This window comes from Mauremys mutica, chromosome 1 (genome assembly GCF_020497125.1).
Source record: "Mauremys mutica isolate MM-2020 ecotype Southern chromosome 1, ASM2049712v1, whole genome shotgun sequence".
NCBI lineage: Eukaryota > Metazoa > Chordata > Testudines > Geoemydidae > Mauremys > Mauremys mutica.
Window position 1 is genome coordinate 342,828,815 of NC_059072.1, and position 27,772 is coordinate 342,856,586.

General features: G+C 43.5%; 1 protein-coding gene across 9 annotated transcripts in view; it reads left to right on the plus strand.

Annotated features, from left to right (window-relative positions):
- The window catches only part of PICALM (phosphatidylinositol binding clathrin assembly protein), a 163,543-nt gene extending 142,071 nt beyond the window's left edge, over window positions 1–21,472 (plus strand). For 6 of the 9 annotated variants that reach the window (XM_045020381.1, XM_045020387.1, XM_045020402.1 and 3 more), the window contains 3 exons: window positions 2,286–2,390; window positions 11,066–11,168; window positions 20,138–20,269. In XM_045020381.1, coding sequence (XP_044876316.1) covers window positions 2,286–2,390; window positions 11,066–11,158 — 198 coding nt within the window. In that variant the 3' untranslated portion in view covers window positions 11,159–11,168; window positions 20,138–20,269. Of the gene's footprint in view, window positions 1–2,285; window positions 2,391–11,065; window positions 11,169–20,137 lie in introns of all 9 variants that reach the window. The other 3 variants (XM_045020395.1, XM_045020439.1, XM_045020431.1) reach the window with 2 other exon arrangements.
- The last annotated feature ends 6,300 nt before the right edge of the window (window positions 21,473–27,772 follow it).

The window sequence follows — 27,772 nt, forward strand, 5'->3', positions numbered from 1 at the left end:
AGATGTTATAGTTACCAGCCTAGATGTTGCTCATGCCAAGTTACTGGCCAGGTACCTTGGTCATGAGGATGGAGCCGAGTCTGTGTCAGATGCCTCTGATGCTCCTGGAGGTTGGTATCAGAACCATAGACTCAAAGTCCTCAGTCTTTAGAGTCCAGTTTTATAGGGATTTTTCCCTATGTTAGTTCATAGGAGTTGCCTCATTCTGCTGTTGCTAAATCAATCAGCAGATGGCTGGCTCCATTCTGTCAGATGCTTGTTTTTCCTTCCTTTGAGGTGTGGTGGGTCATCTGGTTGATCCCACTTGACACCTTCTTCAGCCAACACTGAATTCTTCAGACTGGTAACTCCCTAACCATTCAGTCACATACATTCTCTATCTTAATCACATCTATTTCACTGTTTCTTTACTTTTTGGGGTGTTACCAATTTATGTGAGACTCCCTGTCTTTTAACAATTAAAGATAAAGTGAGATGAAAACTTACAGAGGGTGGGGGTCTCTATTTATACACTATAACAGCTACTGTTTTGGCTTACTTAGAGTTAATTAATGTTTAACAAGTTTTATACAAAGTATTTCTTTGAGCAGGCTTCACACAGACACAGCTGGTGGCTTGCAGGTTAGAATCACAAATTTACTTTTAACATAAACCTTTAGTTATGAGGCATCAATTAACAATAAGTCATTTTTCATATAAACCATGTCTAATATAAACCTTCTTTAATATCCCTACATCTTCACCCACCATGTATGTTAGACCGATTTGCCATATAATTAATGGTACAAGAAAATCTAATGGTGAAAACATCACAGTAAGTTTGTTACCGACCCTTAACACGGATGCATCCCTTTTTTGCACTATGCTAGGAGCATTGCTATCACAGTAAGTACTGCCTTGAAAAAACTGTAAAAGGTGGAGACTTCCAACTGTCCAGTTAATCCAGATATCAATGAGACAATTCTGTGTAGATTTTAAGAGGAATGAGGACCACATTACTTAATAAGGGAAGAGTTATATGCACCTGGGCCTGCTCCTGAATGGAGGGAGAAACGTCTAAAAATAATTCTTCTGCTAAATAATTGAAAAGTCTTTCTCACAGTTGTTTTACTAATTAATTAGTGACTATATTTACAAAAATGCTATTGTTAATTCAGGTTTAAAGTTTGCTTAGATAATTAACCATTCCTTCTGAATTTAATTTCCTCTGAACCCTACCAAAAGGCACCTGCCACCACGGTAGCTAAGTACCAAACACAGAAGGAAGGGTTGCACAAAAAATCCTGTATAGGAGCCTACACTCCACCACTTTATCCAGCTGTTATTACTTGTTTAAAGCTTCCATCACCTCAGCATGATGTGTTCTGGAGGCCTCATAATTGAAGGATGGGCTATGTGCAATAGGAGGTTTCCTACTGTGTTCTGAAAACAGTCCAGATTTGTTCAGGATTGCCACAGCTGGGGATCTTTTTCCAAGAATGATGCCCCTGTTAAACATCCATTAGTGGGTAATTGCTATTGTAAACAAATTAACTAGGATACAACTTTGCTGCATTTTGAGGTTAATAGTACCAGGTTTTTCCACTAAACAGTGGCTGAACTGTGGGTGTTCACATTATAGTTAGGTCAATATGCTTAAAAAGAGAACAAAATTGATCCACATATTTTTATTGTCATGACTGAGTGAAATGCAAAAACACCCAACATTGCTGTGGGGAAAATAAAATTAGAATTAATTATAAAAAAAAGAAAAAAAAGAAAAGGTGTTACCACGTGTGAGAGTCTTACATCTGAACTCTAACCTGACAATATCTCCTTCAGAAAACCTAGACTTCTCGGTCAGACAAATTGGGAATTAACTCATTATCTTGATTGTATATACGTATTTCATCAGTTCTTGAAAGTGCAAAACAGCCACAACAATGGCATGTTTAAATACCCATGTTGTGTAAGGTGACTTCTGCTTTCTAGTACCTCCAACATAATGCAGAGGGGAGAACTGTCAAAATCTCAGTGTTTGTGGTGCTAACACAATTTCTTCATATATTATAAACAGCTGCTTCGATGCCCCACACGTTTTGGGGGAAGATTACATAGAAACAGCTTCAGCATCTATGCTGCAATGTTCATTTTTAGGGACCCTCAATTTATAGTCCAGTTTCAGAAGTCCTTTCCGGTTTTATCAGGCCAAATGCGAAGAGTCACTCTTCACCCCACCCCGACCCTCCACCCCCAGTGTGTTTAACTGTGTTTTGTAATTCTATGCTGTTCTGGATTTTTTTTAGCCAACACAGATGGGAGGTGTACCAGTAATGACACAACCAACTTTAATATACAGCCAACCTATCATGAGACCACCAAACCCTTTTGGCCCTGTTTCAGGAGCACAGGTGAGTATAAATCCAAAATATTTATGTTTACATGATCCTGGAAATTGGTTGATAGCCAGGCCACAAATAGTTTGGTGTCTTATTTACACCCTCACTGTTTGTTGTAATGATGGTTTTGTCCTTTAGTGTAGTGGCATGTGGTGGAGTCCATTTCCATTGTGCTATATAGAAAAGGGATTGCTTCTCAGCTGCTTATTCAAACTTCGTGTCAACAAATTCCTGTTTTGCAAAAGTAAAGTAAAAGGATGGCATTCTCAAGGGTCAGTTCCCTGGAGGAGGTGGTGATTGATGTCTTTCTTCCCTTTTCTTTAGATGAATGGTGATAGTAACTATTTTTAGTCTTACTTTTATGCATCCCCTTTAATCACTAAGCTTGTGTTCCACTGTGTGTCACCCTCATGTTATTCATTGCAGCTTCTCCTGGACACACATCATTATGCAAACATGTTTCAAGCCAGACTCTTGAATTGCACTCCAGTGCTACCTCTTGTACTCTTAAACTCATACTTTTCACAAGTAAAATAACCCAAGGCTGATATAGCATAAGCCCTTTTATTATAGCAGTGTGTGTCAAAATTGCAGGTAATTCCAGAGGTCAAATTTGGGCACCTAATATAGGTTTTGCAAATCTGTGAAAGATTTCAGCATCTTGTGACACAGTGTAGTCCTGACTTACTGAACTCTAGGAACCGCATTCTCCCCAGGCCTGCCAGAGATTATACTGACCCCTTTTCTGAGTGTGCTGAATGTACTCACTCGCCTGTGTTAACTGCAGAGTTTAAAGCTGGCCAGCACCTCTAAACCAATCTTGGGCTCAGAGAACTAATGTGCAGATTTTTAAAGCCGGGATGGATCCGCAGTTCTGCTAAACGTCGTGTCTTTCCAAGTTTTTGTGTGTCCCCTATCACCCATGGGGGATAGATTCATGTTATGTTGTATGTACGTACATAAAGGATACCTAGTTTGTGTTGGCAGTTTAAAAATAAATACAAAATCTTTACTTTCAGTTTTGAGTAATGGATTGTACCAAATAGGGATAGTGTCTGATTAATCTGTCATACACTGCCTGCTTCTGTACTCCAGTGTAGACATCTGAGTGAAAAGGAAGCCAGTATATTATCCCCTTCAGTATTCATATTAGCTTGTCCGATGGAAGCCTTGCTTTGAAAAGTGAGTACAGGCAAATAAGTATTGGAGTTGGGTTCGACACCCTTTTTTTCTCCTGATCTATGCCACTTCTGTAGTTTAGTCCAGAGCACGTTTCCATCTCATAAGAAATCTCATCCAAGTTAAGATAGAATTTTGAATGAGAGGCTCTGAGGGAAAAGTTTTCCTGTGCTCTTGTTCCAACCTTTGAGAGGACTCTAAAACAAAAGAGGTTGCTTTGGGGAAATCATGTCCACCTCCATAATATTAGAGGACATCTAAATTTAGGGATGTCTGATCTTCACAGACTGGTGGGATTTAATACTGAAGCTCTGAATTGTTAGAGTTTTTTTGGTTAACAAAGCTAGCTTTTTTCTTTTTATCTGAAAGTAGTAGTGATCGGGGGGTGGCAGGGGCCATAGCATACTCCTTTTGCTGCAGAGAACTTTGCCTTTTTACCATTGATCACGATGGGCCACTTAAATATAGATGTACTGTATTATGTAACATGGGGTAATATGTGTTGCCACATACAGAGAAATACGTGTGTGTAAATAAAATGTGCCTATACACAAAGTATCCATATTTTTAAATTACAGCTATTAGATGTCTGTCTGTCTGCCACTGTTAATATTGCTGATGGTAGTGACTCTACTTGGTTCCCTTGCTCTTTGTGTTTAGGAACGCTGCAGCGGCAGTGCTCATCAAGGAGAAGGGCCTCATCATATTGCAGTGCTTTGCCCCTCATCCTAAGTTAATCAGAGTAGCTATGTTCACATTCAGCCTCACCTCTTTGAAGTGGGGACTTGGGGTAAAAGAAGACCTGATGATCTGGGAGGGACACTGTCAGATAGAAATGTGGTTTTCAGTCTGAAGAAATGTTTTCCCTTTCGTTATTTCTTTTGGGCATATAACAGCCCTCTGTGTATAATCACTATCATAGTTCTCCCGTCTAGTCAGTCAGCATCTCTATGGATCTTTTATGCAGCATTAAGGATGGAAAGAGATGTTTTTTAAATAGGAAAATGTGGCTATCAGTGCACCTCAAAGATAGGTGTACTTCATTTTCTACTTCACTAAATTTCAAATAGACTATCCTTTTAAAAGCAGAAGCAAACTTTATTTCTTGCACATTTATTCTGTCACTTGAATGAATTCAGTTCTAGAGTAAACGTGTTTAGATTTATTGTGAACTGTTAAAAGTGCAACCCACCCATTCCCACCGACATTGCAGGTCTTGGGGCTGGATTGAGACCCCCCGACTGCCATAAAGCAGGGGAAGTGGGGGAGGGGGGAATAAGAGAATGCAGTTGCAAGTGGGCAGTGTGCTTAATCTGGTGATGTGTAGGTTTCCTTTAACCCTCACACAGCTATTTCTATATTGGGGTCTTGGAGACTCACAGTATGTCAGAATTGGGGGAAAAAACACATGGATGCATTTAAAACTGACTTTTTTTATAACCAGTGAACTATAAAACTATGAACAAGTTAAAACTTCGATAGATTAAGCAGCACACTGCACAGCGTTTATGTTGGGTTTAACTGACCCCAGGATGTTTTTTACATTGCATTTTTTATGTGTTTTTCAGTCTCCTCTGGAACAGATGTAACAACTTCCTCGTTTTTTCAGACTCTGGGTCTGTGACCAGCACACTAGACACTTGTTCCCTAGAGCCCTGAGGCAAGGCTGCAGTGATTCTCTCCTGCACCAGGGTCTTCACCATTTCTATACCCAGGTCCCTGGGAAACAGCCGGGTCTTACTCAAAGATTTGTTATGCCACCTGTGATTCAGCAGAATCCAAACTATATGTACATTCAGACATGCAATGTGCATGTGCAATGCAATGGTGATTCTTTGTCCCAGCAACAGCATCTGCCAAATGTGGGTTTGCCAAAAAATGTATTGACAATTGTGGCTTCCCCAGAAAACTCATCCTAGCAAGCATAGGTGTCTCAGAAAATCAGTTTGATGGTCTCTTCTGGAGACTATTGTGATAATACGTGATAATATGTGAGGCAGATGTTATCTGTGTTATTGCAAATCCCTAAGACCCTTTTGTTTTGAAAAACAAAAACCACTGAAACTATGGGAAAAACAGTGCTGAAAGATTCATGTACTCGTATCATAACTGCTGCATCAAAATAAAAACAATCTGATGCTGGAATACCTGCATAATTAATTTGAGGTCTAACTGACCCCAATAACTTTTTGAGTGACATTTTTTGCTATGCTAAAACCACAACAGATATACAGACAAAACCAGTGCTAACAGTTGTTCTCATCATGCTCTGAGAATACTTAAAGAAAGAAAAGGCACTGGTTTGCTTATCTTGTTTTACTTAAATTTTTGTACGTTTGGAATCCAAGAGATCCCCGAAGACCTTGGAAGTGTAGTACTTCCATTTTCCCCAGTGGTTAACATTGAAGGGTCTAACTGACCCCATTACCTTTTTAGTGACTTTCTTTTTTTCAAAAACCACAGTAGGTAGGATGATAAAACCAATGCAGAAAGATTGACCTCACTCTAGTTTGAGAATACGTAATGTGTGAAGAGGCACAGGTTTGTCATGAACATTTTTATTTACATTTTTGTGTTGGGGTCATATAGACAAAACATTAGGAGTTGCAGTTCCTTCAGAAACTATTGATTTTACTGGAAACACATCCTTTTGTTAGGCATTTACTGTGCAACTAAGGAGAGTTTGACACTGGCCCAGTCACATCTGTTTGCAGTTGCTGAGTTTTAAATAAGTCTGAGATCAATAAAATCTTAGAAGGAAAGTGGGAGCCTCTACACCATGCTAAATAGGGACAGTGTTGGCTGTAGATATTTAAATAATTCCTGAGTTTGACTATAATAGTCTGTTACACTAGAAAGATTGTATATTTAGAGTTTCAATGATCATTTCTATATTTGGGCTTAGTTTTCATAAGATCCTTTTTTGGTGATATATTGGTAGTGGTTTTGTTAGCTGAGCTGCACAATTGGATTGCTCTGAAGTGAGGCGTATTGCTTGTTAACAATTTATTGTGTTGCAAAATAAGCTGTTTGATTCATACTAGGCCACAGTCAGTGCCATGAAGGTGATACCCACTGCTTTTGGTCACAAGATGTATTAGACAAATACCTTGAACACTTTGCTCCCTGCTTTCCCTGTCCATTTGTATGTTCATTCTTCACAACCTTTTATCCTTTCCTCCATTCCTCTTCCCTTAAAACACACTAATTCAAATATCTATTTTGGCTTTTACGTTCTATACAGCACTTGGAAAACCGCTTCAAAGTAGTCACCATAAGGCCACTCATTAATCAATTGTTTGGGCAATATGCCTATCTAATTATTGGCCCATTAACAAAAATATTTCAGTTTTTAATTAGATAATAATACTGATCTTATCATTAGATGAAATAGCAACCAAGCAAGATGTTAGGGTTTAGAATTATTTGTTCTTAAAAGTGCCTTCTGTGGGGGGGGAAGGGGGAACCTATTCTCCCCAAAATACTTTTTCCCCCAGTTTACTTTAGAAAATTATAATTTATATTCCCTGAAAGATTCTGGTGACTGGAGAAGTGAAGAAAATCTGACATCAGTCAAAACAATGTAAGCTGAGTAATTAAGCAAGAAAGTAATTTTTACTTAGACTGTTTTTAGACTGTTTTATTTGTTGTTTTTATACCTATGAAACTTCATTGACTAATGAACACATTGGAGCCAAGATATCTTGGTTAAAGATTGAACTCCGCTTCTCTTGAAGTAAGGGGTGATAAGATTCACTACACAGTATTCTAGCAAAACCCGAGAAGACCAGACTTGATATTCCTGTTGCCTATAAGAAAAGCAGAAGAATAAAATGGGAAAGTTTTTTGTTTTTATTTAAACCTTTCAGATCGCCTTTATTCTTCAAAAGGTAGTAAAAAGGCACAAGCCAAGCCTGACTTCTTAAAAAATCTGTGCATGTCACTTTAAATAACCAAGTAGTGTATATGATGGTATAAACTGTCATTTCAGTACAAAACATTGCGGAATCAGCATTGTAATCTTCCATGTAATGTGCCACCACACTGCTCAGAAAACCTTCTGCAGCACAAAAAAAACCCCACACAAGAGCCTGATTGTGTTCGTGTCTCCTTAGTATCAGACTACTGTGTATTTGCCAGGAGTCAAGATAGTGCATTTGCAGTAACTTGGATAACCCCAACATACACAACATATAACTATAAAAAGGGATGCAGATAGGTCCATCTGAGTCTTAGTAGAAACATGAAAGGTCTGCTTCAGCTACAGTTAGGTAGCAAAACCCATCAGATATTTAAATGGCATTGCACTGTCTCCAGCTAGGCTGTTTTTTTTTTTTTTTTATAGTCGAGTGCTTTTTTAAATTCCAAGTACCAACTGCACTTCACTTGTCTCTGGCCACTTCCATCAAAGTTGCTGCCAGTAAAAATCCTAGAAATTAGACATGATGCATACCAATGCCCTGGAGGTCAGTGCAACCAATATATATTGACCATCTAACTAGGTCTGGTAAAATGTAATATTTTGGGACTTAAGTGATTTGCATAGAAACTAATTAAACTGGACAAGATTTAGAGTTAGTTTCTTTGCCCTTTAAACCAGTGTTTCTCAAATCATGACCTTCAAGCATTAAATATTTAAAGAAAAATCCCCCACTCCCTGCACACCTTTACTTTTCAAAGCCAAGTATTCTGTCAAGCTCTCAAGCACACAGATATTATATATGCTTGTTACATTGATATTCTTTTAACTCAATTTTATAGTAAATGTGGGGGGAGGAGGCTTGAACATTTTTTACTTCAAATAATGATTTGCCATTTTGAAACAGTTGAGAAGCACTAAAAGGAGATGCCTGTCACAGTTGAGGACTGAGTTACACACAGCAGTTCAAGAAGTTGCTGTAGTTGTGCCATTAATAGTAACACAATTTAAGTTCAACACTTTTAGAGGAGCAAAGGTACCAGGAAACTTACATGGTGTTGGTACTTTGCCTCTATGGACAGAGAATAAGAATCATCAATTTTCCTGATGATAAAAGTTAAACAGCAGGATGCCTCAAGGTTCTGTGTTAGGACTGGAGTACATTGTGTAGTACATTTTACAATGAAAAGAGAGTGAAGGGTATGGTGGCAAAACTTGCAGATGACACAATTTAATTGAGGAAAGACTGACAAAAACAGTAACATCAGAAAGGCAAAGAGGTTTTTAAGGTCAGGCTTGTCAAAGGCCTGGCTGGGATGATTTAGTTGTGGATTTGTCCTGCTTTGAGCAGGGGCTTGGACTAGATGACTCCTGAGGTCCCTTCCAACCCTGATATTCTATGATTCTAAGCAAATGGATAAAACAATGGCAGATGAAACTCAGTGTTGACAAATGCAAAGTTATTCACATAGGAATAGTGTGAACTACATATGCCTAACTGGTTTCTAAATTAGCTTTGAAACTTGGGGAAAAGATCTGGGTATCATTGTGGACAGCTTAGTGAAGACATGTGCAGCAATGGTCAAAAAAGCCAACAGTATCAGGATACATTAAACAGTGGGATGGAAGCTGATGTGGAAAATATTACATCATTGTGTAAATCAATGGTATTCTCTTAGCTGGACTTACTATGTTCAGTTCTGGTCAGCCCATTCCAAAAAGGATATTGCAGTAATGGAGGTGGGGTGGGGATCATACGGAGATGGGCAATAAGAATTAGACATGGAAACACTCAGAGTAACAGAGTGGAAAAAATTGATTGTTTAGAGCTGAAGAGGGGGCATGATAATTAAACAAAATAATGGATCAGACAGAGAAGGGAGATCAGGACTGCTGTTCACCCTTTCTCATAATCAAGCACAAGGGAACATTCAATGAAATTGAAAGGTGACAGATTTAAAACCATAAAAGCAAAATGCATTCTGGCAATGTACAGCTAACCTGTGGAACTCATTGCCATGAGATCACTGTCAAAAGTTTAGCAGGATTAAAAAAAGGAGTAGACTTTAGTATGGTAACAAGAATATCCAGAATTCTAATAGTAAAGATTTTAAGAAGCCCAAGAGTTTTGGAAGAGACATAAACCAACTTCTAGTAGTGGGGTTCAGGAAACAACTCTTTGTGGGCAAGAACTGCCTTCTTTCATGGTTTTTTGCATCTTACTCTGCAACAGTTGGTACTGACCACTACCAGAGACAGTATTCTGGGCTCGGTGGACCACTGGTTTGATCTAGTGTGGCATTTCCCATCTTCCTATGTTGTAAGTGACCCAAGCACTTTATATCAGCAAAAGTGCACATAACTGTGGAGTGAATATAAGGAGATAATACACATCATTAGCGAAGAGGGTTTGTGATAAATATAAACTATAGTTGAAAACTAATAAGGATTTAATTGCTTGACAGTGTCAGTGTCTGGGAATCCAGAAAAGAGATTTTAGTTACTACAGCTACTAGAACTTGTAGGTCCTTAGCCCTTTCCAGTAAGAAGAGATGTTTAGCAGGCCAGTGCTCAAACAACTGAGCTATCTCTTCCCTCTCTAAGCAAGAGTTTAGAGACAGCATTTTAAAAAGTACCTTTAAATTACTAAAAACATTGTCTTGTCTTGTCTATGCAGAAAAACGATGCAGATTTAATTAAATTGGCTTAGATACTTATTTAGTTAAATAGGTGCGATCCCCTTTGGTAGTGGATACTTGGTTCAATTTGCGAGAGCCCCTATTGACGTAGTTTATGTCGAGAAGGTATAAACTTAATTGACATTTTGTAAAACACACTTGAAACCAAATAAGTGTCCACTGTGCAAGAGGTTTGCACTGATTCTGATTTCTAAACCAATGTAGTCAAATAGTACAATTTACTATTTAGGCCTTGGCTACATAGAAATCTTAATACTACAATCTATTACTAAACCCTATTCTGTTAAACTCGCACTGGAGTTTAGAACAGGGACAGAGCTCTAATGAAATATAGGCTTCTAGCATGTTGTTCACAGCCACAAATACAGTTGGTCAATGTGTAGATTGTAAAACCAGATGCCACTGCTTTCCCTGTGGTGGCTCTGTGTGGGCATAGGGAATTCCTGAATTCTAACCCCACTGCTGACATTCCTATTGTGACAATGAGCCAGCCTTGAAATCTCTTTGCCTTGGTTTGCCTAGCTCTACAATGGGAAGAATATTACCCTGTCTCTCAGGGCGGGTGTCACTAGGCCTAATGTTTGTAAAGTGCTTTGAAGGAGAAAATCACTATGTAAGTGTGAAGTATCGTGAACTTGGTTGACACTCCACCCAGAAATGTTCCCTTTACCAAGAGTAGGGTAACACCCAGCTTGTTTCCACATTACACATACCAGCAAACAGGTCTTCAGCTTCCTATGCAACCAAATGTCTGGTTTTAATAATCCATTTCTGTCCAGAATGCCTTTTTTTAGATCCCTCCCCCTTTCATTACATTTTCTGCTTTCATATTCTGTCATGCTGAGACCTTTTTTCTTTCTTTTCCCTGTCTCTGTCGTCTTCTCTACCAGCTGTCTGCAGCATCCAGCCCTTCCAGTCAGAGTCCTCACAGAGCCTCAGGAAAGGATCCCTTTGCAGAGCTCTCTCTCCAGGATTTCTTGTAAAACAACTTAGGTATTGCTCACTATTCTGGGGAGATGGTGGTTTTTATAAAGTGAAAGATCATTTAAAGAAACAGTTCTGTTTTCTTGGAAACATAGAGTTCTGTAGTGATATTCATAATACACTAAACAAGTTAGTGTCACACTGGGGGCATTGTACTCCTGCTAGGTGCTTTGTTAGACATGACATATCTTCACTGCATCTACTCTAAGTGCAAAACCAGGAAGAATCAGTTACAAAACACATCACATTTGATGCTTGCCAGGAGCTCCCTAACCTTGCAGAACTTAATTTTTTTCTTGGAGCTTACAGAGCCAGTTCATTAATTATATATGTTAGACCCACATTATTGCTGAAGGAGTTTTATAATATGTCACTGGAAACCCTGAATAACGTGGTTTCTTCTTCAAGTACTATTGTATTCCACTGAGGGGTTATACGCATGCACCATGCACTCAGAGTCAGAGCTTTTGAAAGTAGTACTGTTTGGTGGTCCGCATATGCGCCTTGTGCCAACTCGTGGTCTTGCCTGAGGCAATAAAGGACATGGTGTGTTGCCAGCATCTCCAGTTCCTTCACACCGCCGCATGGTCCAAGTCAGAGCTTCTCCTCCCGTTGTCCTTGTGATGCACTTCTCAAAACTATCCTTAGTACTCTTAGTAGTTTAGATTTCTTAGTTGTTCTGCATTTACTTTTTGTTTTCTGTTCGATTCTTCCTCTCATACGAGATTTAGGAGTTGGGACACAGCTTTAGCGGTGTTTCCTGCCAAACTTTACCTCTTCCCTCCTTGGGGGAAGCCCACATCGTGTCCAGGTGCAGTATCTGTCTCTCCTTACCTGTTGTATTTGGGAGAACTGGACGCTTCATCTCAGGAAACACCGTATGGAGTCTGGCATGGGATTGACATCAGAACCTAGCCACGGAGGCCCCCCCCCATACATTGGCCTGAACAGGCGAAGAGCGCCTCCTCTGCCACGGAATGCAGGCCCTACCTGCAGAGTTGGTTTCTGGCACCGTTGTCTCAGGCTACACAACAGCAGGGTCAACTGGGTTGGCCATACTGGAGCTCGTGGCCACAATATTCACCCTCCGAACAGTCCCGCTCGGTCTTGGAGTACTCCCCCACTTCACCACCACAATCCTTGTCAAGTAGGTGCTCCAACATAGCACTTGATGATGCACTGATTAGCCCAACTCCAACAGTACTGATAGATCCGAAGAGGCATCCCTCATCTTCCCTGGATGCAGCCGCCTCTTCGATCCCTTTCTCCCCACCAGATGGCTATTGCCAGTTCCAAGAATTGCTGCAGAAAATAGCTAACACTCTACAGATTCCCTTAGAGGAGGTACAAGACCGTCATTGCCACCTGCTTGGCATGTTCGGTACCGGCGAGAGTGGTCTTGCCAATCAACGATGCCATCCACCGGCTGGTACACAAAGTATGACACACCCCAGCCCTGTGTCCACCTGCCTCAAAGGGGGCTGAAGAGATACTATGTCCCCACCAAAGGGTCAGACTTCCTGTTTTCTCATCCTCCACCAAACTCATTCGTTATCCAGGCAGCGTCAGAGCATTTCAAAAAACGCCTCCACCCCATCCAATACAACGGGTAAGAGAATGGACCCCATGGGCAGAAAGATCTCGGCGGACTCCAGTTTCATATTTCAAACTACTTAGCCCTGATGGCCAAATATGATTTCATGAACTATGGGCGATTGGCAGAGTTTGCAGACAAACTACCACCACAGGATCACAATCCGCTCCAGGCAGTGTTGGAGAAAGGCAAGTTACTCACCAGATCCATGCTTCAACAGTGGACTCCACCGACCGATATTGGATCTTCACCTCAACTGCTCGACTTCCAAACCAAGATTTTGTATGGTCACACTTGCAACAATCATTCCCTCCTTAAAAAAAAGGCATCTGATTGATAGATATACAAGATATCGATATACACCCAACTCTTAGAACGTTCCTGAGGTTCAAGGTGGGGACTTGGCATCTTCAATACAGGGTCCTACCATTGGGACTCACCACTGCCCCACGAGTAGTCACAAAAGTTTTCTTGGTAATGGCAGCCTGTCTCGGATGTCAAGGGATCCTTGTTTTTCCCTCTCTAGATGACTGGCTGATAGCAACACTGTACAAAGAAGCAGCCCAGGAGTTGACATCCCAACTGCTGCTTCTCCTCTCCTCCCCAGGGGTCGGTCTGTCAACATCAAAAAATCAACTTTAAATCCTACGCAATCCCTGGAGTTCACAGGAGCTCTCATAAGACAAGACTTCTGCCTGATCTTATCTACCAAGGGAAAGATTCCAGACAAGGAGGGATTAATCACTTTGGTATCTTCCACACATGGCAACCTGTATATACGTCACACCCTTCGCTTGCCTACACCTGCACTGCCTTCATCTCTGGCTACAAAGGAGTCCCCATGCATCAATCCACACGCACACTGCTCCACATGCCATCAGAAGATTTCTCCTCTCTCCAGTGGTGGATGAACCCACTACAAATCTGATCAGGGATGAGCTTCCTCCCATTCTTGCCCACCATGACAATTATACGATGCATCTCTCACAGGCTGGGGCTCTCACATCGGTGATTGCTGTTTCCACTGTTCCCCTAAAAACCAACCCAGGGTCACACTTGTATTAGTTTTATTACAATGCCGCTGTTAGGTCAGATAGAAAAGAGATGGAGCTTATTCATACACGCACACATTCACAGCATTCATACCCTCATGCACCCACACACTTACACAGGCAGAGAGTTACCGGAGACAGCATGGAGGCCAAGAAGCCGAAGCATGGTAGATCTGGTGTGTCCGCCTGCGGTCACGAATCCAGGCTGCTGAGCAGGTCAAGAAGCCAGGGGCTTGTGTGCATGCCACCGCCTTCTTCTTTTGGAACTGGGTGGCTCCTGTCACGTACACTGACTTTCCTTTCTGTCACCGAGAAGCATTCCCAGACCAGTTCCTTTCATGCATACCAGGTTCTTCTTTTCTTTACAGCACTCCATGATTTCCTTTTCAGGGCAGATTATATTAGACACACCTGGCTCCAGGCTCCTTTCTCCTTGCAGTTCCTCTCCACCCAGTCCCACATACACTCCCTTGTTCACACTCCCTTATCTTCCCCACACACTTCTTTGTTCACACTCTCTGATTGTGTGATGGGATATTACACAGCTTGGAAGTTCATACAAGTGGTAACTTGAAAAGGTTACAGAGCTTGCAAAGGTTACAAAACTTAAAAGGCTATGCTAACAATAACTGAAGTTAAAAAGTCTGCAAAAAGTTTGCAGAACTTAATGATGCAAGTTACAGATCTTACAAGGGCATTTGAGCAGAGGCTTCCTGCCCCTTGGTCACCCCAAATTGTGGTGACCATCCAAAGGGGGATGGCGTGCCTCCACTCATCCATGCCAGTGCTTCAACTGCCAGAACAATTCCGGATTTTCATTACATGTAGCATGTCCACAGTAACAGAAATACATATCAAAATATTGACCGGAGGATGTAACAATGAGCGTCAAACAGCCCTTCTCATGTACAACATTTAGATGAAAATCAGAACATTTGGTGGGAAGGTAAACGATTGGTAAAGGGGGTGGTTATCACAGGCTTTTGGATGGAGGTGGCCACCATAGGGATAGGTATGTGACTGAGAATTTGGCAGGAGACGGAGGGGTCTAGCTGGAGTTAGAGGGCTGTGAGAATGGTTTGTTGCTATTCCTTGCCTCTTCCCAAACACCACACACCATAATGCTAGCAATGAGACAAGCACTACAAGACAAACATGAAACATGAAACACAAAACAGAACACGAAACAACATAGAAGTTTTGTTACGACGATGCACCATGGTACATTTCAGTTGTTCTTCAGTTGGTACCGGCTCTTTCTGGTGCGCTTTTTTTTTTTTTTTTTAAGAAGCTGTGAAAAGGACTTAAACATTGTAAACTGTAGGCTATTGTAGAGAGGAACATGGAGTCGAGGTTGTCTCCCTTACATGCTTGAGCTGTCCCTGGTGGACCCACTTTCCCTGGGGGCCTCGGTCAGTTTGGAACGCTGTATCACTTCCCATATTACAAATAGTAAACGGCCCCTCCCACCTTGCTTGGAGGGGCTTAGTGTTCCATTTCATGTACATTACCTGATCACCCACCTGCCAGGTAGGTGGTTTCTGTCGCCCCTTGTCCATTTTTTCCTGAGCCTGTCCCATTGTTTGCTGCATGAGCTGAACAGCTTGAGGAAGTTTATACCATTGGATCAGTTCTGGACTGGTGGGGTCGGACAGGGAGGGGACCGATTGTGATGGCATAAGGCACATTGGTCGTCCAAACATTAATTGGAAAGGCATCACTGAGCTACTGTACCGGGATCTGCTCCTGATTACAGCTAGCACTAAAGTCAAATGTTCAGTCCAGGCCCCCTCTTCTCTGACAGGACTTTAGACAAGGCTGCTTTGATGGTACAATTCATATGCTCCACCTGCCCGCTGTATTCCGAAAGCATCCAACAATGCCTTCCAGAGCGCCGACACAAACTAGGGTCCCCTGTTCGAATCAGTTACCTTGGGAGATCCATATCTACAAATGATCTCCTTGAACAGAACCTTAACTTTTTTCGGCGCTATGGGTTTTCATGGGGAACGCTTCTACCCATCCCGAAAATGTGTCCACTATCACCAAAAGCGAGGTACATCCTCCTTCCCCGGGTGGTAACCCTTCAATACAATCTACCTGGAGGCGAGCCCACGGACTTCCCAGCTCTCACTGATGACCTAAAGGCAGCTGATCCTCAGATTCCCCTGGTTGGTGTGGGTTAAAAGCAGCACATGTAAGACAATTCTGTACCCAATTGGTCATGTCCTGTCGCTGTCCTGGCCAGTGGGCTATGTCTCTAGCTCGTTGCAGAGTCCCTTCCACACCTTCGTGGGCCAACGCATGGGACCAACATATAATTTCCTGTCGATCCCACCGTGCTGGTACTATTACTGGGTGGCCCTCTGGGTGTCCATCTTGGTTCAGCTGCTGACGCAGAGCCCCTCTTGTGGTGACAGCAGCCACCACAGGGGTTCATGCTAAACCATCCACTTTATTGTTAAAAAGGGCTTCCACTCACGAGTCTGCTCTCTGATGACCTTTAACATATCCTACTAACAATTGGTTAGGGTTAGCAGTGACCCACTAGTTCACACCCTCCCAGTCCTTACGATGGACCAACTCCTTCCCGTCAGCACTTCTCCAGTCACTACTGGCCCATTGTGGCATCCTTTTAGTCAATCCTCCTAACACATACTGAGAATCTGAAAAGACCACCAAAGGTCCCAGACATGATTCCCAAAGCGTTAAACATTCCACCAATGCCTTTAATTCAGCCAGCTGTGCCGACCCTTGGGGCCAAACTCGCACTACTGACTTATCTTCCAGATTTATTACTGCGCTCTGTATGTGTTTTTTTCCCTCTTGTACCCAAGCTGCTCCATCTGAAAAGCAAATGTTGGCCGGTGCTGTTAGGCTCCGTGCTTGCTCTGTTGAGGTTACCCAACCATCAGCACTGGATTGGTCTGTGGCACAAGGCACTCATGTTTTTCCCCTTTTGTCTGAAGCAAGACCCCTGGTAGTTGCCCAGCACCTGGGGTATTTTGGTATTGGATTCCTCGATTTACCAAGGCCAGGGTCCACTGAGCCATCCTTGGGTTATTTACTCCTGCTTGGGTGAGGTTTCCTGACAATATATATTTTAAGGGGGTGTGGGTGCTCTGAATAATAACTGGATTATCTCCCACCACCACCGCCGCTACTTCCAGCACCCATATTACTGCCAGACATTCCCTTTCACATATCGCATTTGAGCAGAGGCTTTACATAACAATTGCATGGCACAAAGCACCTGGACAGCATGAAAGTCCAGGATGCACATAAACATATTGGAATTCCAGGCAGTACGCAAAGCTTGCTAGGCGTTCCTGCCAACCATCCAAAACCAACGCATTCTTGTCATGTCAAGACACCACCACCACAGTCTTCTACATAAACAAGGGAGACAAGATCCAAGCCCTGTGTGCAGAAGCTATCCACCTTTGGGTATGGTGCATCACACACCATATTCTTTTGACAGCAGCCTACCTGTCGGGCACCCAGAATGCGATTACTGATGCTCTCAGCAGAAACTTTGCATGACTCTATAATCATTGCATGACTCTAATCATGGACATCTTTGACCAATGGGGAACCCTGGTGAGGGATATTTTTGCACCCCATAACAATACCAAATGTACCCAATATTGTTGGAGGGGAGCGGTTGGAATTCAATCACGGGGACGCCCTAGTCCTCAATTGCTTGGACCAGACGAATTATGCCTCTCCCCCCCCCAGCCCCTTACTGCAAGTGATTCATAAGATCGGACAGCAGAAGGCAACAACCATCCTGATAGCCCCATTTTGGCCTTGCTGATTGTGGCATCTGCTCCTCCTGAATATCGAAGCACCCTCCACTCACACTTTGAACATTCCCAGACCTGCTGACTCAACACAATGGCAGACTCAGACAATCCCCCCCACACACTTTTCACCTCTTGGCTTGGTTTTTGAATGCACACCTCCACTAGTGCAGGAATGCTCTATGGCGGTATGAGATGTCGTCTCAAGCGGCAGGAAGGAGTCCACAAAGCGCTTGTATCAAGCCAAGTGGACGTTTCACTTCCTGGGCTACCAAACAGGGCCTTGTCTCTGAAGCAGTGGGCATCCCACTACTCCTGGAATATTTCCTTTATCTGAAGGACTCAGGACTGACCACCAGTTCATTAGAGTGTGTGCAGCTGCCATAGGCGCCTTTCATCTGCTAGTAGACGGTCATTCAATCTTCACCCGCTCTTTAACTGTGCAGTTCTGGAAGGCTCTTCCGTTGAAAATACTGTCCCATTCAACCTATCGCCCCCAAAAGGACCTTAACTAGTCCTCACCTTACTGATCACCATCTTCAAACCTATGCCTGCTCTCTCTCCTTTCCATGAAAGTCGCCTTCCCCATCGCCATTTTCATTGGTTAGGAGGCTTAGCAAACTGGGGGCCATGTTGGCTAACCCCCTTCACCACTTTTAATAAAGACAAGGTCTCTTGACAATTCCACCCCAAGTTCCTTCTGAAGATGGTTTCCCAAATCCACCTCACTCAACCCATACAGTTTTATCTACTTTCTTCCCCAAACCTCATGCCTTAACAAGGAAAGAAGGCTTCATTTGTTACATGTTTGAAGGGCATTGGCTTTTTATCTTGAACAAACAAAGCCCTTTCAGAAATCTCCCAGGTTTTTTGTTGCCATAGTGGAGAGAATGAAAGGACAAGCCATTTCCACCCAGAGAATTTTCAAGTGGGTCTCAGGGTGCATTATGCACTTCTATCAATTCCATCTGAAAGGATTTGGGCCCATTCCACGAGAGTGCAAGCATCAACTACAGCTACACTCCACAACGTGCCCCTCGCAGACATATGTAAGGTGGCCACATGGAGTTCGGTACACACTTTTTTTGATGCACTATGCTCTAGTGTATGATTCTGCAACGGACGCTGTGTTCGGAGCAGCAGTCGTCCATTCCAGAGGCTCCTCGTACCATCCTCCGACATAAGGACTGCTTGTTAATCACCCTCAGTGGAATACAATAGGGACCATCACTCGAAGAAAACAAGGTTACTTATCTGTAACTGAATGTTCTTGGAGATGTGTGGTCCCTATCTGTATTTGAAACCCACCCTCCTTTCCCTCTGCTGTGGAGTCAATAGCTCTGCAGTAGAGAAGGAACTAGAGATGCGGGCAGCCCACCGCACCCTTTATCACCTGGAGCAAGACCACAAGGCTACATAGGGCACATGCGCAGACTGCCAAACAGTACTACTTTCTCTGGCTCCAGGCACATGGCACATGCACATAACCCCTTGGTAGAATACGGATGGGGACCACACATCTCAACATTCAGTTACAGGTAAATAACCTCAGGTTGTTTTGGCTGAGGCGTAACTCCAAAAACAGTGATTCACAGAAATTATGCTCAAGCAGTGAAGTTATGGAGCTTGCTAAAGCCCATTAATACTAATTTTGCTTCTGTCCATTGGAAACACAATATGATTCTCCCTGTTTTGAGCTCCTTCTTTACTAGACTGCTGGCAGCATGCATACCAAACTCCTGACTGAAAAATGAGGGACATTTGTGCTCATCGAGCAGAGACCACCTGGCAATTATTTCAGTAGGAAAATTTGTGGATCTGTTTTTTTGCAACAGGCATACAAAATTCTTACAAATATTTACCATCTGTGGTATACAGTCTAATTGACCGTCTTCACCATGATGAGCGAACTGAACTATTATCTGCTATGGAGAAATAGATACTACACCTGTTAGCTGTTTCTATACAGTAAATAGCATTGAAGTTTTCTTTTGCATCAACAGTGATGTTAATGTGTCTGCTTTAAATGTTTTTAAAGCATATATAATGAAATGTGTGTGCAAATATAAACTAATTTGGAAACATTACCCTTTAAAAGCACTGATTTTAGTGTGCATAACCTAGGGAGAACTGAATGCTGTCTTTCTAGAGTAAAGAGAAATAAGACATTGAGCTTTTCTTTTGATGTCTTAGTGTTAGATTAGTTTCTTACAATGCTTGGACAATGACAATTTTGTGATGGCTACTTCATTTTTCTCATCTTTTGGACAAATAGTGCAACCAGTGCACAGTAACACTACAGAAGAGTGCGTACTTGGAAAGAAATCCCAAGGGCTTGTATACATCTTCATTCTTGCTGTAAATTTTTATTTTGATCAGCATCTTTGGAACTTTTATTTCTGATAGTCTGGATATGGAGGACTTTCCATGCCCAACACATTTTAAGGGATCAGAGACCTTTATTTCTAAGTAAGACTCATTATATTGAGTAGAGAAAAGTTAACTTTGAATGTTTTTTTGTCTTTCCAGATACAGTTTATGTAATCATGCCAGATGGCAGAGAAAGGAACAGCTCCAAAAAGACACATGCTCAACAGCAAACCCCTACTTCCAGCAAAATCCAAATTGCTGTATTTTAACTCCTTTAAAATGATGCAGGAAAATCATGAAGGCCCACAAAGGAAACTGGGACAACTCTTTAGGAAAGTGTCAATACATGATATAAAGCCAAGAATTCCCCGGATTTAAGATGTTCTTTTCTGGTGACTAACGCGTCAGTACTTTCAACTCCTATTAATATCCATAATCAGTAACATACAAAGAGAAGCTCTTATTCTGAAATTGTAAGATTTGTATTTGGAAATGCTGTGGGGAATGAAGATGAGTGTCCTTTACCATAACTCAAAACAAGATTTTTCTTTGGGGGATCAGATCCTAATTGTTACTTCTGCAGTTATCTTTTCTTCAGTCCTCACAAATGTAGACACAGCAATGAAAATTAACTTTTCTTTTTAAAAAAAAATTATATATTCAGTTTGCAGTAGACATTCCTTATGTATTTTGTATTTATTTATGATTATCAATTTAAGTAACATTAATATTGTATCAAACTCCTTATGAAAATGAGTATGGATGTATACAGTATGTCTGATTTTTTTATCCACAAGAATGATTTTGATTCAAAATGCTTTTCAGCTGACATATAGAGCACTAACTATTTTAAAGGCCTGAATCTTATGAATTCTCAGTCTGTATGGGAATTAAGAAAGTTATAAAATGCATTAATCCTTTATAGTCCATTCTGTGCCTAGGATTTTGCAAGGGAACAGTTAACTGACAAGGAGAAGCACTACATTTTTAATTCAGCATTAGTGCATTGGGAAGGAACTTTATTGCTTTGTGCTTGGCATGTCATTATTTTACATTTGACATAAGGCCTTTCCAGAATGAATGTGAGGAATTGCTTTCACTTTAAGACTTTCCTTTTCTTTAAAAACTCTAGGAGGTATTATGTCAAAAAAGCCTTGATTTTCATTTGGCTAGTGCCATGTTTATGATCATGTACCTTTAAAAAATAATAAGGGAAGTAGCATCTTTACAAATGACTAGCAAGAATTTAGTTAATGAAGAATTAAAGCAGCACTGTTGATCGGTGCTTTGCGTAAATACATCATAACTTTTGGGTCGAAAGGGGCCTTCAGAAGGATAGTCAATGATATGAAAGCAATTCTGTACATGAATTAAGCATACTTGCTGCATTGTCTCTGCAGATTCTATTTTTGTTTAAAATATTAAAATGTATGTTAGCAAAAATGGGTGGATTTTCAAATAAAATGCAGCTTCCACAGAACTTTTGTTACAGTATGAAAGTATGAGGTGCTTCTTTTCTTTTTGCCTCTTAAAATGGGCAAGGATTATTGTTTTGTTTACTTACTGTACCAAATCTATTTAATTACATGCTAGGAAGTGCACCAATATGAATCTGTCTAGATTTTTATACTGTGCCTCTCCCCACGGTGGTACAGCACCTTAGTTTTATTGAAGTGAGTGAATACAGCCTCTCACCAAGAGCTGGATCTATTACTTGAAATCATTGGTGTCTGGTGTCCGCTAACATTCTCAAAATGCTTATAGCAGGCAACTTGATGCTTGTAACTGGGTAATGTAGAAAGAAGCAGGAACAGGCTTACACCAGTTTCTCTTACACAATTACCTCAAATGTTCCAGCCTTGGGCCATGGCTGACCAGCTAGAAGCATCTTGCTGAGACATCAGTCACTTACTTTGGAGACAGAGTTCCCATCGTGAAAGCAAAGGGCTTACTCAAAGTCTAGGAAGAACGATGTAAGCGCCTGTTCATAATGAGGGGAACGTAGTAGGGCTGTTTTCAGCTGTTCTGAGGTTTGCCCTGATGTTTAAATCTTGACCTTATATTGACACCGTTGTAAAATGGGTGCTACACAAGAGAGGGGCTGAGCCAGTGTTGTTCTGTTAGTATGCAAAGCGGACATATTGCCTGTACAGGTTGGTAAAAGGGTTTGAATCTTTAGTATCCCCCACTAATGCTCTTCTCCCAGGCTGCTACCTTCTACTTCAGAGATTCATTTGAAAAGTCTACAGCCCTTTGTTGGTTGCAAACAGTCTTTAAAATGAAGTGTCTCTGATGTGGTGATGGCCCTGTTTTATAAGTAGGGTCCTATCAAATTCACGGCCGTGAAATATGATCTCCCCTGTGACATCTGGCTATTGTAGGGGGGTTGCGATATTACTATGCTGCCTTTGGAGCTGGGTGGCTGGAAAGCAGTGGTTGCTGGATGGGCAGCCAACTCTGAAGGCAGTGCTGCCAGCAGCAGCGCAGAAGTGAGGGTGGCATGGGATGGGGGGATCACCTTTGGGGGGAGCAGGGCCAGTCGTATGGGTAGGCACCATGGGCACCTGTGCCCCACACACAGAGCCCAGGGCTGCTTTAACCTCGGAGTGTTGGGGAGGAGTAGGGCTGGGGCCTCCTACCCTACACCAGGCTCAGGCTGCTAGTCCTGGCCAGGCTGTGGAGGGATGGGACTTCCTCTCCCCTGCACTGGCTGCTCCCGGGGCTGGGTCAGACCCACCTCTGGCACAGAAGTAAGGGTGGCAATACCACACCATACCACCCTTCTGCGCTGCTGCCTTCAGAGCTGGGCTTACGGCCAGCAGTCTCCCCTCTCTAACTGCCTGTCTCTGAAGGCAGCAGTGCCACCCGTAGCAGTGCAGAAATACTGCGAACCTCCCTACAATAGCCTTGCAACTCCCCTGGCCACAGTCAGGACCCCCACAGTTACAACACTGAAATTTCAGATTTTAAAAATTCTTTGCCCATGAAATTTACCATAATGGACTGTGAATTTGGTAGGGCCCTATTTATAAGGGTGCACCTCGATTGCAAATAAAAGGTGTGTTCATGCGGGTTGGCTAACTTAACATGCTAGCTGATAGGTTAAAATAGCAGCGAAGACACAGCACTTTGCCTTAGGGTTAGCAGCTCCAGTCCAATCCCAGGCTGCCCCAACAGCTTTAACTCAAACTGCTCATCAAAGCCCCCTGTGGCTGCTCTGCCTCAGGAGTAACCTGTTCTCATATGTGTGGCCTGTGTTAGGCTGGGAGTTCTGAAGGCCTAAGTGAGTTGCTCAACTCTCGTTAATTTTCAGTGAAGGTTGAGCACCTCAGTCCCATAGGCTGGATTGTTTTATTGCTGTGGAGCTGCCTTCTCCTTGCTGTTCTGTACACTTGATTCAGCCAGCAGTGGAGGAGATGATTGTGGTGTTAGAGGGCTCTGATTCCTTGTAGAGACTGGTCAGGCTATTTGGAAAAATGGAAAAGCAGCATGCAAACCAGGGAAAAAATTTTAAAGAAACAACCTAATGATACAAATTAGAAAATAAAAGCCCATTCCAGAATCAGAAAAGTAGAAGCAAGGGCAATGCTGGCCAAGAAGAGCCTGTTCTTCAGAGGTCATTGCTGGACAGAAGAGGATGGAAGCAGGATCGGAACAACTCCCCTCTGTAGGTAGGGGACAGGCAGAGGTGAAAGTGAGCCGGTACACACCTGACTGTACCAGCAGGGGGCAACTTCCCCAGGCCAGTGATTTAAAGGGCCCGGGGCTCCTGGCAGTGGCTGGAGCCCTGGGCCCTTTAAATCACCATCAGAGTCCCGCTGCTGGAGCCCCGGGGCTTGGGCAGTGATTTAAAGGGCTCAGGGCTCTTAGCTACTGCAGCTGGAGCCCTGGGCCCTTTAAATCTCAATTGAAAGGCCCTGTCCCTTCTGGTTGAGGCCCTGTCCCCTGCTCAGAACTCCAGCATACCAGTAAGTCCTTTAAGTTACTTTCACCTGTGGGGACACAACACAGCCCAGTGAGTTACCTGACCATGCTAATAATCCATGAGCGAGAATGGAAGGCAGGTTGCTGGCCCAGAGCTGTGCTGGCTGTACAGAGCAAACAGGAATCAGTAGGAGCTAGTTTTACTTGCTAAGGTGAGCAGATATGCTGAGCAAAATGCCATTTTTAGTCACTTCAGAGTAGAACTGTATTTGTAAGGTGAAGCTGCCTTCTGTTCTAACCATAGAGCTGGAGCCTCTCACTGCTGCAGGGACCCATAAGCTCTATACATTTTCATGGAGACACTAGTATAAAGCTGGAATCACAGTGATGAGTCACATCCCTGAACCAAACCAACACACCTGCAATTTCCATGTGTGGTTTTTATTTTCTGAAAAGTTTGAAGCTGATTGAACAGAGAGCTGAGGCTGCAGTGACTGAGAGCTCACTTGTAGGTCTCTGACAAACTTTTCCTTAGTACCGCTTCACCCTAACTCCAGGATGGCTTTGCCTAGAAATGCTTCCAGAACTGGGGCCTTTGCTAAGGAATCCTGCTTTCAATTATAGTTCGGGTGGAGCCTATTGGCAGTGTCCATGAATTATAACTCCAATGCAGAGTTTGAACACTTCATTGTCTTGATGAGGAAAGAGCTGCAGTAAGGAACCACTGGTGGGACTGGTCACTGAGAACTAGAGCCACATTGGTGGGCAGAAGTAGTCACACTGGGCATGAGGGGGCCAAGAAGCGAGAGAGACAAACAGACAGACATAGGAGACTAGAGGGAAGGAAAGAAAACCTGTCCAGTGTTCCAGAAATTGCTCGCTCAATAACAAGCCCCCATGTATCACTCTTGGTTGTCATCTCTTACTGTGATAGCAAAAGCATGAGGCAAAGAGCTGCATGGTGGGATGGCACCTGGTCCATAGACAGGGTGGGAGGATCCCACAGGAGTGGGCTCTGCAACATTCATTCCTGTCACTGAGTAATTCCTACAGGAGAGGCATTATCAGGCAAACCACAGCACAGAGCTGGAATTAAGGTGATAAGCAAACAGCACTCACCGGCAATCGTTTCAGAGTTTTTACAAAACTAACAAATCCCAGTCTGGGAATTCCACGTTATTGTTAAACAAAAACTGAAAAAATATGGGAATGCATTATGAGGTGCACCCAAATCCCCTTAGTTCTGCCCCACAGTACCAACCACAGAGGAACCAAAACCAAGAGCCAAGCCTGTCTTCAAACAATGCCCCTCTTCAACACCTCGTAACTCAGAATGCTAAGCCATGAGCTAACCTTGCCCCTGTTGATTGATTAAAAAGCTACAGTAGCACAAGTATTTGCTTCTGTCTTTGCATCACTTTGGAAAACTACTGCTCCTGTTTGTGTTTTTACACCTTCCCATGAAAATGGCCACATTCAGAACCCCCACTGGGGACAAGGCCCCAAAATACATAGGGTTGGCCATGTAAAAGTGTTTCTGCAATGTGACCCAACACAACTATCCTAGCTGAGACTAGAGACCTTGGAAAAGCCAGACCAAAAATTAAATAAGTGCGAGCCACTCCTGGGGTGGTGAAGATTAACACTTACATAAAACAGATGTAGAGCCATGTCATCCACAACTACTTGGCTCAACAGGAAAATGATACAAAGAGGATTCAATCCTGAGCACGTTGGCTGCAATCCAATTCAGCACATGCTCAAGGGCTTTGCTGGATGGGGGCCAAAGTACTTAGCACATTGCAGGACTGGCTCATAAAGAGGATTTTAGTGGATTCAAGATGTTTATACTTCCAGCCTATTAGCTTTAGCCCTTATCAAAACTGCATTAAAATGTGCCTATTTATGTGACACTCAGTGCACTGGGGGAAGGCCAGCAGTGGGAGGAGGCCAGAGTTCAGGTAATTTGGGTGATGTCCATACCTCCTAATTATTGTACCCTTAACTCTGAATTGCCAGACTAACCTTTGCTGCCTGGGTGAGAGGTTTGTGTGTTAGGATGTGTGCTGGGTGGGGGCACCACCTGACAGAGAGTCACAGTTAGCACCTGCCAGCTGCAGTGACGACAAGCCTACAGTGGAGCAGGGCACACAAGTGGAGAACAGACTAGGTCACAGAAGGCTCAAGGCTTGCTCTTAGAAGGTACATCGCTTTGGTTCTGTTCCTGTAATTTAAGAGGAAAGCCTGTCTAACTTAGCTGGTCATGGAGTCAGGGCCGGATCCAGGCACCAGCTCAGCAAGCAGCTGCTTGGGGCGGCCAACTGTGAGGGGTGGCATGTCCGGTTCTTCAGCGGCAATTCGGCAGCAGGTCCCTCTCTCCCTCTCAGCGAAGGACCTGCCGTTGAAGACTGAAGCGGCGGCAGTAGAGCTGCAGATCGCGAGCGTGGCTTTTTTTGTTGTTGTTTTGGGGGGGGGTTGCTGCTTGGGGCAGCAAAAACCCTGGAGCTGGCCCTGCATGGAGTGTAAGGTTAGATGAGACTGAATATGCACACAGGCTGTTTGTTGTTTTAAAAGCCTGTTTTCCTCCAATCTTTTGTTCCAACTACTAAACAAACATACTTTGTTCGAACCAGGCTGTTGGTCACTGTGGCTCCTGAAGAAAGGAAACACGGATGCCCAAAGCCCAGTCAGGCCTGCAGGGCGATAGGGGTTGCTAGACAGGACAGAGGTACAGTACCCAGGTCCTGCTCAAAGAGCAGAAAAATCAGTAAGGCTACACGAGAGAGCTTACAGCGGCACAGCTATACCAGTGCACACACCACTGTAAGATCCCTCGTGTAGTTGCTCTATGCTGACAGGAGAGAGATCTCCCATCGATGTAATTAATCCACCCAACGAGCTGGTGGCAGGAGTGCTTATGCCGGTGAAACTTACATTGCTCAAGGGGTGCAATATTCACACCCCTGAGCTATATAAGTTTTGCTGACATAAGTGGCAGTGTAGACATAGCCTAAGGCACTCAGAGTGATCAAGGAGACAGATACACAGCCAGCCCCGTAACCATGACAGGCCTGAACAATATGCCCAGCAGGTTTTCAAATCCCGTGGGGCTCCAGCAGTTTTGGGGCCTGGTCTCTCCCTTGGCCCCACCTGCCGCCCCCCGGTGCTCCCCCCTCAGGGACCCTGGCAGCACAGCAATGCTGAGCAGCATCTGCCTGTTCACTCCAGTGGCTGCCGGCCCCTCCCTCAGGCCCAGGGGCGAGGTGGGGCTGTGCCCCGCCCCAAGTGCCCCTGAAACCAATGGGACGCTGTGGTGATGGTGCCTGGGGGCAGAAGCATGCAGAGCCCCCCTGGCCTGCCCTGCCTTGGAGCCCCAGGTAAGTGCCACACCCCTTCCCAGAGCCTGCACCCCCACCCCACATACCCCCTACTAACCCCAAACTCCCTCCCAGAGCCTGCACCTGGTCCCCACACCCCCTACCACCCCCAAACTCCACTGCAGAGCCTGCACCCCAAACTCCCTCCCAGAGCCCAACCTCTCACCCCTTCTGCACCCAAACGCCCTCCCAGAGCCTGCACCTCAATCCCCTCCCCAGACCTCCTTCCCCACCCAAACTCCATCCCAAAGCCTTAGGCAGGTGGGGGGCAGAGTTTTTTTGGGGGGTGAAGTTTTTGGGGGGCGGGTTCTGGATGGCATGAGTGACATTGGCCCGCTGGGAGGATTTGAGGACTGGCGCTGGCCCTAAGGTAAATTGAGTTTGAGACCTCTGCTTTCATTGAAGAATATATACATTTTTAAATCCACTTTCTGGGGTTGCAGTTTAATTTCATGCCATTTATTAAAATGTATCTGATCTTTTGATTTATGGG